Source organism: Vicia villosa, unplaced genomic scaffold, assembly GCF_029867415.1.
Source record: "Vicia villosa cultivar HV-30 ecotype Madison, WI unplaced genomic scaffold, Vvil1.0 ctg.000182F_1_1, whole genome shotgun sequence".
Classification (NCBI taxonomy): Eukaryota; Viridiplantae; Streptophyta; class Magnoliopsida; order Fabales; family Fabaceae; genus Vicia; species Vicia villosa.
The window spans coordinates 157,234-171,243 of NW_026705057.1; the positions used below are offsets into that span (position 1 = coordinate 157,234).

Genomic DNA, 14,010 nt, shown 5'->3' on the forward strand with positions numbered 1-14,010 from the left:
AGCTAATAAAAAACCAAAAATAGTCAGTCTGTCTTTCTTTTCATTCAATTCAATTCCTTCTCCTAACACAAAGGAGAAACTTTCCCAATCAATAAGCAACAAACACAAACACATAGACACAGAGAAGGTTCCCGTAGAGTACTACGGATATGTAGGGTGCTTAAAACCTTCCCTATGTATAACCGACCTCCCGGACTCCAGAATTTCTAGTCTAGGTGAATCCCCACACTTAGCAAACTCCTAGGGTTTATTTGAGATGTTTTTCCCCTTCCTCTTTCGTAGGAATAATTAAAAAGTTTGTGTGCTATCGTAGGAAGAACTGAAACAAAATTCATCCCGCCACGGGCGCATTCTCTTTCCAAATTTCGCGTGAAGGGTCTAGCGTGCCGTCCTCCCAAGTGAAACGGGAAGGTAAAAAAACGACACCACACACTCGCAACTCGCAAAGAACATTTAGCTTTTCAATTGGAATGAAGAGATGAATATCCGAGTCTCGTCGAGTTTGTTGTTGTGAGATGATGGTCCTTGAGCAGTTGCCATTTGTTGTTGTTGATGAACGTCTGATTATTGTTGTTGTTGTTGAGCCATTGTTGAAGATGAATAGGAACACGAACTAGGGTTTTGGGTTTGAGAGTTTTTAAGGCTCAAAAAGCAAAAATGTAGGGTAATGCTAGCGAAAGTGTGTGTAGTGGAGTAAGTGGATTTTAAATACAATTTTTAAATGATGAGAAAACCTTCAATAGTGCAACACTTTTTGACAAGGGGTAAAGCGAAAATATTTTAACCTAATCCAAAAAGGAAAATATTGTTTCCCAAGACGTCGCATCAAGTGTAGGCGTGTTTCACGACAAGATAACTTTCTTTCGTTGATTTACTAAACTTTCACTATCCTAACACCTCATTAGTGAAGTAAACTCTTTAGTGTCATGAGAACAAAAGTTTTTCAAAAGTAAAAGATTATGACCTATGACGATTCTGATACATGAGAACTTAACTTTTCAAAAGCCTCTCATTTCAGAAGCGAACAACGTAAGAAGATACGTACCTTAAATTCTCTCAGAGAGTTGATTTAGTTCTTCTCGTAATCCCAAAATCCACTATGTGTCCAGAAGCGCTTCATCTACAGATGTTGGTTCTATGAGGGACACCAAACTTAGAAGAGTCTCTTTAGATGGTTTGAAGGAGGATCTGGTTATGACTGGCTCAGTCTTGTTACCTAGAATCAATTATTCAAAATGTGATGATCTAGGTCTGTACTTCCTCAGAGTAGTCTTCACTGCAACAAATTCTGTTGATCATCTTCAGAGTCCTTTACCTCTTATTCTTGTTCAGTAGTTTCATTAACTTCAGAGCCTGAATAGGTAATCTCCAAATCTACAAATTTTTCAATTAGATTTGACTTTTCAGGGTTAAGCTTATCATCCAATCTAACATGGATATATTCTTCAACAATACGTGTCTCAATGTTGTATACTTTATAGCCTTTTGAGCGTTCACAGTATCCTAACATGATACATTTATGTGCTTTAGAATCAAACTTGTTAAGATTCTCCTTAGTGTTCAAAATAAAACAATTACATCCAAAGGGATGGAAATATGAAATATTGGGTTTCTTATTCTTCCTAAGTAGATATAGGAGTCCTACCAATAATAGGTCTAATAGAGATTCTATTATAAATATAACAAGTTGTGCTAACAGCCTCTGCTCAGAAGCGCTTTGCCATGTTAGTCTCGTTGATTATAGTTTTGGCCATCTCTTGCATAGTCTTATTCTTCCTCTCTACAACCCCATTTTGTCGTGGAGTTCTAGGGAAGGAGAAATCATTGGAAATGCCATTTTCATCAAACAACTTCTCAAAATGTTTATTTTCGAACTCTCCACCATATTCACTTTTGACTCTGACAATTTTATAGTTCTTCTCATTTTGCACTTGAGTACATAAGGTAGTGAGCACAAAATGAGACTCATCCTTGTGTTTTAGAAATTTAACCCATGTCCACCTACTGTAATCATCAATAATGACTAATCCATACTTCTTGCCATTGATAGAAGTATTTTTTCACTGGTCCAAACAAGACAATGTGCATAAGCTCCAAAGGCCTAGAGGTAGAAAAACATTTTTAGCCTTGAACGAGGTTTTAGAAAACTTGCCTTTCTGGCATGCTTCACAAAGAGCCTTTGAAGAGAACTTCAAATTAGGAAGGCTTCTGACTAAATTAAGCTTGTTCAATTGAGAGATCCTTCTCATGCTGACAGGGCCTAATCGTCTATGCCACGTCCATTGCTCTTTGTTAACAGACACATGACATTTTACGTTCTTCTCTTTAAGATCAAAAAGTCTAATCTTATAAATGTTTTTCTTCTTCTTTCTATTGAAAAGGATAGAGTCATACTTCTGACTAATAGCTTTATAGGAGTTTTGATTAAAGATAATATCATAACCATTGTTACTTAATTGACTTAGAGACCATAAGTTATGCATCAATCCTTCTACAAGCAAAACATTAGTAATAGAGGGGAGAGAACCGTTACCAATTGTTCCAGAGCCTATGATTTTCCCTTTCTGATCACCTCCAAAACCGACGATGCGTTCAGGCTTAAGTTTCATCCTTTGGAACATATGCCTTCTTCCCCTCATGTGTCACGAGCAGCTGGAGTCCAAGTACCATGTTTGGTGTCTTAACTTTGCTGCTAAGGATATCTGCATCATAGTTTATCTGTTTCTTAGGTACCCATAGCTTCTTGGGTACTTTCTTGTAAGTTTTCCCATAGTTTTTGACAACTTTGGGTTTGGGAGCAGAATAAACATATTTGCAGGAATTAAAACGACAGGGTTTAGCTATTAGTTTTGCCTTGTGTTTAGGAGGAGGTTTCTCTGTAGGCACACAACCAGCAAAAACAAAATGAGAGTAGAGCACATTTGGTTTAGTTTCTTGTTCAGAATCAGATTCTTCATCAGAATCATAACCAATGCCTCTGGTCCCGTTTCTGCTAACGTCATAGATCATCGAAGCCAACATGCTTCTACCTAGAAATTTTTGGAATGCCTTGTCATATTTGCTTATGACATCATCAATACTTTTATAAGCTTCTGGAGGAATTTCCTTCTCAAGTTTAAAACTCATACTTTTGAGTGTAGAGTTTTCATCCTTAAGAGAAATATTTTCTTCATTTAAAATTGAGAATTCTTCCTTAAGATTATTATGTTATTCAGAAACAGATTCACAGACCTTTTCAGTTACCTGAATTTGATTTAAAGTTCTTGATGCTTTTCCAGAATCTCAAATAAGGAATATGTTAAAATAGAAGGAGAGATGTTAGAAAATACCTCTTCTATGTCTGAGTCTGATTCTGATTCAGCTTCTGGATGTATCTTTTCACCAAATCCTCTAATGTTGGCCATTAGCGCCACATTAGCTTGTTCTTCTTCGAAGTCATCTTCTGAAGAGTCAAAATCATCCCATGTCACCATAAGCCCTTTCTTCTTGCCCTTAAAGAACTTCTTCTTAGGATACTTCTTAGTCCAGAAGTAGACTCGAAGTTACCACCTGTCCTTCTAGCTCCTCTAAACTTGTTGCCTTGCTTCCTTTTCCAGAGTTTGTTGACTCTTTTGGAAAGACGCAATATCTCTTCTTCATCTTCATCAAAATCTTTTGATGATTCTCCCTCCTCTTCCGCTAGAAGAGCTTTAGCCTTTTCAGACATTCTGGCGCACTTTAGAGCAACAAATTTTTCTCTTTTCTGAGGTTCATCTTGTTCCAGCTTTATCCCATGCCTTCTTAAAGAACTAACAATTTCTTCAATAGAGGTGTTGTTCAGATCTTTGGCAAGCTTGAGTGCAGTTACCATTGGCCTACATTTGGTGGGCAAGCTTCTCGTAATCTTCTTCACGTGATCTGAAGTAGAATTCCCTTTGTTCATAACCTTAAGTCCTGCAACAAGAGTTTGAAACCTTGAGAACATGTTCTCAATAGTTTCATCATCTTCCATCTTGAAGGTTTCATACTTTTGAATTAAGGAAAGAGCCTTGGTCTCCTTTACTTGCGCATTTCCTTCTTGAGTCATTTTCAAAGAATCAAATATAGACTTAGCAAAGTCTCTTTTGGTGGTGGCGGTGGTGGATTGGCCATTGTATTTCACATAAAATTATGGATCTTTATCTGGTACGGTTAAGTGTTTAATAACAATCAATACTAGAACCGGAGCTCTGATGCCAGTTGAAGGTGTGTGAGACACAAGAAAGGGGTGTTTGAATTGGGTCCAAAGGTTTAAATTCAAATTATTCCCAAATCAAAACACACGAACAAAAGAACAAAAATAAATAACACAATTATTTTTATCCTGGTTCATTATTAATGAAGTTACTCCAGTCCACCCGCCAAGGGGATTTTGCCTTATCAACAAGGACTTAATCCATTATAACCAGATTGATTACAGACACAATAAAAAAGACTAATTGTCGCTTGTTGGAAACCACAAAGATTAACTGTCAATGTCTTCTTGAGAATTTTGACAGAATCTCTAGTCTCTAAAGGAACTATCTACTTCACTCGTTGAATACAAAGGTTGTGTTTACAAAGTTGCTTCTTGAAAGCGTATTACACAAGTTTTACATACAATCAAATAATACAAAAGTGTTAAGCAAGTATCGAACAAAAGCTCACTTGCTACAAGTTAATGAACAAAAGTTCACTTGCTTACAAAACTATACAAAGAATTAATCAGAGTGATTTGTGCAACGTTTTACCGTAGTTTTGTAATGTTCTCAGCCATTTGAATTCTTCTTCTAAGTCTTCCTTTTATAGCCAAAGAAGAAGTCCGTTGAAGGGTAGAATTGGAATATTAATTCCAGCTGTTTTGTTCCAACAGTCAGTGAGGGAGTGGTAGACAGTTTGCTACAGTAGCATTGACCTAGCGCCACCCTATCCGGGTAGTGGAAAAGTATTTACCACATACTGTTTCCTCACGTGAATCCAAATTTGATTGTAATCTTCCAATCTTCATAGGCCTCAAACAGTAGTTGTTGAATTATGTTTAGAAGGACCAAAACTTTGAGTTATCAGAACCTAAGTCTTTAGAGTCTTAGAGTCTTCAGAACTTGTTCAATCAGAACCTTGTTTTTAGAGTCTTTCACAGTTGTACTTTTTAACTAGTACAAAGTGCATCTAAATTCACCTTCAACTTCTAGCAAGATTATCATGAGTTAGTTGTTTCTCAAATCTTAAAGAGTGTGGGATTTATCATAAAAGATGTTCATTCATTGTTAATATTTGTGAATTTTTTGAGTTGCAGGTCATGATTCATATTGTGTGATGTTGTTGGGAAATGATAATCCTGCAAGAGCAAAAAGAAATAATTTCTTATTCATTGAAGACTTTGGTATTGCCAAATGAAAATAGTTGCATAACGAAGTTAAGAGTTTCTGTTCCTTCTCATAGAATAACAGCTCAAACAAGAGGCAGTTAGGATATAGTGAAGATCAATGCAGAACAAATGCTTGGAGCATAACTTGTATTCAAGTAAGAGGACGGTCAAGATTGAGTGAAAGTCTTGTGATTTCAATAGTGTGGGTTATGTACAACTGAAGAAGGAAGGATTCAAATTGGAGCTGTTAATTTTGATTTTTTATTTCAGGATCTGGTTCCTTGATTGTATAAAAGACACGTTGTAAAATTTTTCAAAATAATGGAAAACGACGAAATTTCAATGGCTTGTCTTTAGAGACTAGATTAAGCCTAAAGTTAAGACGAACACATTGAACTAGAATAAACCCTAATGCAATCTTCTTTTTCCATATCTCTAATTTTTATGTATGAGTGGGTTGTATATTTTAGGGTTTTTCCGCTTATTTAAAATTGCTCAGGCTTAATATGTTTATAGCGATTTGTTGTATAAGCTTAAGTTTGGTACTGATCAAGTCATTTAGATTATCTTTCTTGCGATTAAATATGTGTAAATTGTAGTATTAGATTGGTTCATTGATCAACATTCCCCTCTGTTAAAAAAATAATTTTTACCTTAGTTTATTGGACGAGGTAAAGAAACGTATCATGGAAAGTACGTCACTTTTCCCTTCAAGTGAGATTCCAACTGAGAGAAAAAGTTTAACTCCCTCACCAAGTAGAAAATTTTACTCTACATTTATCATTTCCCAAAAATAAAAAAAATACTCTAACCTCGTTTATGGAATTTTTTTTACATAACCACTTTTTTTTTCAAAAATAATACTTAAATAACCACTCTTTTAAAAAAGTTACCAAAGTAACCACTTTTCAAACAAAAAAAATTCGCCACACAGAAGAGGCGCCTCACAGTGTGGCACATGCATTGAAATTAAAGAGGAGGCGCCACCTGCATGGTGCATGCACTTAAATTTTAAGATGAGGCGTCATTCAGTGTGGCTACTCAATTGTTACCAAAACAACTGAGTAGCCACACTGAATGACACCTCCTTGTTAAAATTAAATGCATGCTCCAAATCGCATGGCTTAACAGAGGTGCATGCGCCATGCAATGTGGCGCCTCCTCTTTAATTTCAATACATGCACCACACAGTGTGACGTCTCTTCTGTGTGGCAAATATTTTTGCTTAGATAGCGTTAATTTAGTAATGTTTTTCAAAAGAGTGGTTATTTGAGTATTATTTTTTAAAAAAGTGGTTATTTAAAAAAAAAAAATCTCGTATATGTATATATTATGCAATAATTTGAAGTAACACAAGTAATTAACAATTATAAAAACAAAGTACGGTAAAATGTTTGGGCTAATTAATGAAAGATCTACTTAAAATCATGCTATTCCTACTGTACATTTGAAAAGTTATTAGCTGTCAATTTTGATTACTTCCATTAAATTATACACATAAAAAAATTCCCAAATTTCTATTGGCACTATCTCCGTAAAATTATGCCTCGTCAAACTAGGTCTTTATTAGCTTGAGAGGAACAAACTTAGTCTCAAGGACAAATACATATGATTATCACAAGAAGAAAAAAACAAGAGACTTGAAGTTAAAACTTTTCACATACATATGATAATTCCAAAACTGCTTCACATGTGATCAACAAGATTCTGTGTCCACATCCTCTTTATAAACCAACAGATATTGTTTAGATTTCTTTGTGTAAACTATAAACTTCTCTCTATCTTGTGAGTGAGAGAGAGAATGGTTTCCAAGGCTCACAAGAGAACAACAGCCATGTACAGAAGAAACTTACAACTGCTACGTTCCATCACTTACTCCACTTCCGTGATTATTCTCATACTTCTCTCTTTCTATTCTCATCATCTTTTTTTTTTCTTCTTCTTTTTCTTATTCTAATTTTATGTTCCACTATGGAATGTTTGTGTGTGTTAATGCAGCAAGAGAAAACTTCATTGATATTGGAAGCAACCGAATATATACGAGATTTAAAGCAAAAACTGGAAGAACTGAACCTGTTAGCAGTTGCAACCGCACAAAAATTTGTTGATTATGATCCACTGCCTAAGGTGCTTATATTATTAACAAGAACCTGATTAACTTTTTTTCTTCGATCCAAACGCACATAATATATATATATAGATAATAAATAGAGTTCTGAGTATAAGGGATATTCCAACCCGAAGATTCAGAAGAGAAACAACACTATATGGCCGAGCCCTATAAACTGACATGTAGTTGATTAAATATTGAATTGTGTTTGTTATTATTTATTTTTGTAGGTTAGGGTTCAGGTAAAAGAAGAGGGATTTGTGATCAAGGTGCATAGTGAAAGAAGTTGCAAGGGATTGCTAGTGTTCATCTTGGAAGCCTTTGAAGAAATTGGTCTTGAAGTGTTGCAGGCTAGGGTTTCTTGTGTTGATAACTTCTGTCTAGAAGCTGTTGGGAACAAAGTAGGTATTTGCTAATGATATATAACACAAACACATAACTTCTATATGGTATATGGAAGGTGTTTGGATGATTTGTTTGACGCGCCATTGACACAATTATTTTTATGTGTAGCAGGAGAACAATGAAGATACTCGTCTTTTGAATGAACAATTAATCGAACAAGTAGTGTCTCAAGCTATTCGAAACTGGAGGGAAGTTACACGAGATTCATGATCCAACAAGAGCTCTTGTATCTGATCAGAAAAATCTATGGTTATTAATGCTTTAGTTCTCCTTGTAAAGTACTACTTAACATGGGTGGAAAAGTTTGTACCTCTGATGAATATGTTAAATTTCAATTTTCTTAAGGCAAACATAATATCTATAATAGAGAATAGTACACCGAACTACATACAACGATGCTATTGGAAACCACAAGCAGTAGCAAGCTGATAGAACTAAACACTAAAAAGTATTACTAAAGAAAACAAATCAAACAAAAACAAAAGTATAAAATAATACATCTTTTTTTTTAATCAAAATTGAATTGAAAAAGCACTGGGGTGATTAACCCAAATACAAAGGAGGTCAACCCAACAACAAAACAACCCAACCAACATTCAAATTAAGAAAATTCTCGGGTTTAGGAACCAATTCTCCCGCGACCTATTACAATAACTCCTAAAGAACACACTAAATCAATTTCATGCTAAGAATTTCATTAGGATTAAACCATCAAAAGAAGACAAATCCAACCCATTGAAAATAACATCATTCCTACATTTCCAAATAATCCAACAAAAAACTAAACCAAAGAACCACCTCAAATCAACACCACACACCTTTCCATAATGCTCCTCCAACCAACAAAGACGGCCCAAGTTCGAATCAACCAAGGAATCATCAACCAATCTTAACCAAAGAAGCAATTTAGTCCACCATAAATGAGTAAAAGAACAAGCAAATAAAAGATGGTTTAAATCTTCCTCAACATTAAGACATAAAGGACAACGCAAATCATTAGAAATAGTTAAAACGCCATGTTGTGACAATTCAATCTTTGTTGGATGTAACGCCCCGATTATTTCATTATTTATTTAATTAAATATTATTATTTTATTTTCGAAAATTATCGGTTGAGAAGTATAGTTTGGTGAATAAGTGGCTATGTCGGCAAATGGATTATTATATCGATGGAATATTATTAAAAGTGATGTATTGGTTATTTTGGGTTATTTATCTTATTGAGTCTAAATTGGTTTGTTTGGAATGATAAAGAGGAGGTGTTAAAGTCTAAGCCCAATTGGAATGATAAAATTAGAGTTTTAGAGAACGAGAAGAGTAGTGTTGTCATTTGAAGAGAAGGAGGCAAGTCTTGGAGAAGAGGAACAAGCTTAGAGATTTCCATCCATGGTGCCCAATCGGAAGTGCAATCAAAGACCCATCAAGTTGCTTCAAATTGAATAAGGTAAGGGTGGGATTCTCTTCCTATAATGGGGCTTATGAACAATTCCCACCACTTGACCACCCACCTTCCACTCCTCCACCAAACTCTCTGAAATTAGAAATCTATCCAAACGGCTCATAGCTCTACCATCCAAACTAAACCAAGTAAATCTCTTACAAATTACAGGAGGATCAACCAACTCCATATTATAAATAAACTCATTGAACTCTTCCAACTCTTGTATATTAACCATACCATTCTCACTTTTCCGCTCAGCCTCCACACGGACAACATTGAAGTCTGCTCTCAACAGCCAAGCTCCCTCCAGAAATTTCATCTTAATAGACTCTAAATCCTTCCATAACTCTCTTCTTGTCAAGGAAATAGGAAGAGTAAATATTTACAATGTAAATCAATCTACCTTTCCAAAGGCAACACATTCCCACAAAACTTTCCCTCTTAAAACTAAACTAAGAATTGAACAACCCTTTTTCCAAAGGATTAAAAGGCCTCCCAAATTAACGATAGAAGGTTTGAAAGACCATTCCACCTCCGTTCCACCCCATAATTCAAAAACAAATCTATCAAAAACATGAGCAGGTTTTTGTCACTTGAAGAAGACAGTATTCAAAATCCTCTTTACGAACCAAATTACTAAAAGACTTTCTCTTCAGAGAACTACCCAACCCACGTAAATTATAAGAAACTATATTCATGAATTACCTCCTTTTTGCACCACCTTCTGTTCTTTCAGTAACCCATCCCTCTGCTCCATTGATTTAATCGTTTCCACCATGATAGTTTTCAAAGCTCCCCCTTGTGCTCCAAACAAAGAAGCCTTCTCCCACAATTTAGATGCAACCTCCTCTCTTTCTTTAGTCAAGAATCTAGTATTGCCATGTGCTACATCTGAATCTGGAATGTCCCCAAATCTCGAATTCGTTTCACTGCTAGAAAGCTCCGCACCCGATGCCACCCTTGAGTTCATCGCACATTTTTTTGTACCCACAGCCTTTAAGTCCTCCGATGTCCCTTCCCCGCCAATTTTGATTTTTGCAACGGGAGAAAAGAATTCCTAACAGCAATCGGTGTAGGAGAGAATCCCTTACCCGACAGAGAGTTTGAATCTGACGAATAAGAGTCAGCACATAGAGATGATGAATATAATCCTTGTAACCCCTTTTGCCTTTGCCTCACCAGCGAAGAAGGGACAAAAGAAGTTGAAGACGAAGTCCCCATCACCGAATTCTCCACAGAGGCCAAAGGAGAAGACGCATTTGAGGATGTCGTTCCAATGCGATTGAGGGTACCCGATGGGGCCTTTGTGGACAGAGTAAGGGAAAATTGGGCTTTAAATCCAGGATTTTGAAGGCCCAAAAGAGAAACATCAGAAAGGCCCATCTCCAAAGAGGTAGATTTTTGGCCCTGATACACGTCACCCCCCGTGACCAACCGAATTCTCCCCATGACTAAAAGGCAACGAATTAGAAACTTTATGAGTCAACTTATTGGGACCCTCCTCCAAGACCTTAGGATTATCTACCTCAAAAACATTGGTAACCACATCAACCTTTTCACAACATTTGTTTATAGCCTTTTCACTAAAATTGTTTGTATCAGAAGGACAACTCCTTGTCACCTGGCCTAAAACCATAGCGGAAGGGGAACCAACTACCCTTTTGTTTTCCAAATCTTCAAATTCCAAATTCATGCAACCTGTCACACCACGCCTATTATCAGAAAAGGTCTTGACAACATCACTGAAAACCTCTTCCAATCGTTTAACCGACTCCATTAGGCCAACCGAATCTCCCCCTCCGATCCACAGTCGTCAACCTCCTCGTCTAATGAAGCTTCCTCGGAAGCGCTGAAGGAATCATTACTAGGTGACGCCACCACCCTGAGCGGACCCTGCGAGTCTTCCATCAACTTCATTCTCACTAGTGATCTATTAATTTTGACGTTGAAAGTCATATCAATCTCGGTCGCGCAACGAGTTCGAATCAAAAAACGTGCCACGTCCAAGCATTATTGATTAAGCGTATTAGAATCTAGTCTAATGAATATTCCAACCGATTTAGAAATGAATTCAAAAAATGAATTATTCCAACATAGGCAAGGAAGTCGAAACAATCTCACCCAAACCACCCTCTCACCATCACACACCTCCTGGTTCCATTTTTTAACCTCCAAGAACCATCTATCCACCCAAGGTTTGTCATTCTCCAGAAGCTTCACCACCGCGCCCTCCTCCCTATCCTCTAGAAGGCACAAGTTTGCCCCAAGGGCAGTCACTTTCACTCCAAAAAACCCTCCATATCAAACAGATCTTGGATATTGTATGTCATCCCCACCTCTATCACCTTCCCCACATACTCCCTGTTGAATCTTTGAAGCACCATAGACGCATCAAACTTATACTCCATGAACTGCTGAGAAGAAACCACCTGGTCCAAACGATTACGAGTCACCACAACAAAGGATCTCCCATGAACCACGCGTTGAAAGTCTCTACATCCATCCACAACCTTGTTAAGAGACCTCATAATGTTGCCTTCCTCTGCCTCTGGAGCTGCACCTTTCAAGCCTTGCACCACCTCCTTGCCTCTCTGAAAGTGAGGGATATTGACAAAGAGCTTCATGTTGCCAATGAAAATGTTATCTAACTTCACCGTTAATCTGTCTGCATCCACCACCTTGAAAAAGCAAACAAAACCAAACTTCTTGCCAAACTTATCCCTCCTCCCTGGAATTATAACCTCATCAACGACTCCATATTCCTTAAACACCTTATACAGCTCCCTAGCCCTCATCTTCTCCGAAAAAGATGTAAAGAAGAACGACGTCGAAGAGCGTTTGGCAGACAATCGCTTGCCCCCCCACATGATCCCAACGAGCCCTGACCCTAGATTTTCTCCGTCCCCCACCTCCGTCCACCTAGCTTCCACCGCGCCTCGCTCTCTATTAGAATCCCTCACCGTGTTTAGCTCTCCGCTCTCACTCACAATGTTTAGCTCTCTTTCCCTCATTTGATTTGTAAGAATACACCTCAATATAACTCAAAAACACCATTAAGAAGGCCTACTACCTACAAGGAGGAAAGGGCTAAATGTCATTCCGTCTGAAAACACCTTCAACAAAATTCTCTTAAAGAAGCACTAAATACTCCACTACAGGAATGGGGACTAGGACTTTCATACTGCTATGTGTTTAGACATAGGATAGAATTTTCCAAACAAGTAGAAAAGGTAGTAGAGTTAGCCATGAACCTACTAAGATATCATTTCACACAAAAAAATGTTTTTGTTTCTTCCACATCCTCTAGATATGTTGATGAACTAGAAAAAAAATACATTATTCTAAGAAATCAAGATCGTTCATATCAAATCTACCCTTAAGTCTCGACCTACCACTAAGAGAAAAAATCTCAAAAAGAGAAGTAGGATTACTAGGGAGGACCACTAGCCACCCTAACCACTTAAAAATCTTATCACACTGATGAAGCTACCTCATGTGTTACTAAAAGACGAGAAATTGATTATACCAGCCCTACATCTTACACTCATGGCAATAAACCCTGTATGGGTCAACTATAGTCCCACGTTCATATAATAAGGATTTTATCATGCAGAAGATATTAAGAAAAAATCACCACTTTAGAAGGAGTCAAACTAGCTAACACTAATAATAGGAATGATCAACTCCTCAAAGGTGGAGGAAGAAGTCGTAGGAGTAGGTAGATTCAACTAAACAAAAAAAGTTGATGCTACAAAGAATACCTCATCCCTAGAATTTCCTCCACCGCAACCTATCTTTATCTAAGCCGCTCATAAATAAAGAAATATCTTATTCACCTCAGATCCTAAACCAAAAAATCACCTTCTCGCATATGAATATCATCCATTTGTAGTCTTTTTGCTCACAGATACTAAAGAGCCTATAAAACATATCCTTAAGAAGTGTATCCTTAACTCGCAGGTTAGTCTAAAAAATGATGTGGAGACAAGAACCAACTATCTTAGTGATATTCTTTGTAAGTCAATTGGAGGTGTCAACTTCTTTGAAATCATATCCTTTCCATTAAGAGGACGCATAACGTAAAATAAAAAGAGCGACCCCCTAAAAGGATGAAACTTCATGAGCCCCATACCTAGCAAACAAGATCTCATGCCAATGACCAATAGTACCAAAGTGTAACCTTCACCTCCATTTGGCTAACAATGTGAAATTAACCAAGCAAAGGCTGCAGACCCCCTAACCATCTCTCCACTTATGTTTCCGAACATCAAACCTTAACATAAGAAATCTTCGCAACCCCTTCCAAACCACCCAAAAGAAACCTTTTTTATTCTAAATAGATTTTCCAAAACTTATTAAGAAATTTCAAGAAAGAAATAAGAAAATCATAATAGCATTTAATATCAAATAAAGTAAGATCATCCCCTTGACTAACATACCTATGTGTACACGCCATAATTCTCTGAGCCGAGTATGAGAGTCGGATGCACCGAGCTGCTGTTACGGAAATTAAAGAACCAGATCGACATCCAAGATGATAACTCTGAGTAACGGTTTTAAAAGGCCAAGTGTTACCAATGCGTTACAAGCCAATGATGGAGTTTGTTACGAACGATTTATCGGTAGTAAAAACCTACTAAATGTATGCCTCTTTATGATCCAAAGGGAGAGAGGTAGACACAATATATT

At 37.0% G+C, this 14,010-nt stretch overlaps 1 protein-coding gene across 2 annotated transcripts; it reads left to right on the top strand.

Moving 5' to 3' along the window:
* The first annotated feature begins 7,095 nt into the window (after positions 1 to 7,095).
* Positions 7,096 to 8,434, top strand: LOC131625050 (uncharacterized). Of its 2 annotated transcripts, none has more exons than XM_058895967.1 (4): positions 7,096 to 7,250; positions 7,364 to 7,492; positions 7,706 to 7,876; positions 7,992 to 8,434. In XM_058895967.1, the coding sequence occupies exons 1-4, from the start codon at positions 7,167 to 7,169 to the stop codon at positions 8,088 to 8,090; spliced, it is 483 nt and encodes a 160-aa protein (XP_058751950.1). In that variant the 5' UTR covers positions 7,096 to 7,166; the 3' UTR covers positions 8,091 to 8,434. The 2 variants fall into 2 exon arrangements, with proteins under 2 accessions (XP_058751950.1, XP_058751949.1); XM_058895966.1 differs by having other exon boundaries at positions 7,989 to 8,269.
* The last annotated feature ends 5,576 nt before the right edge of the window (positions 8,435 to 14,010 follow it).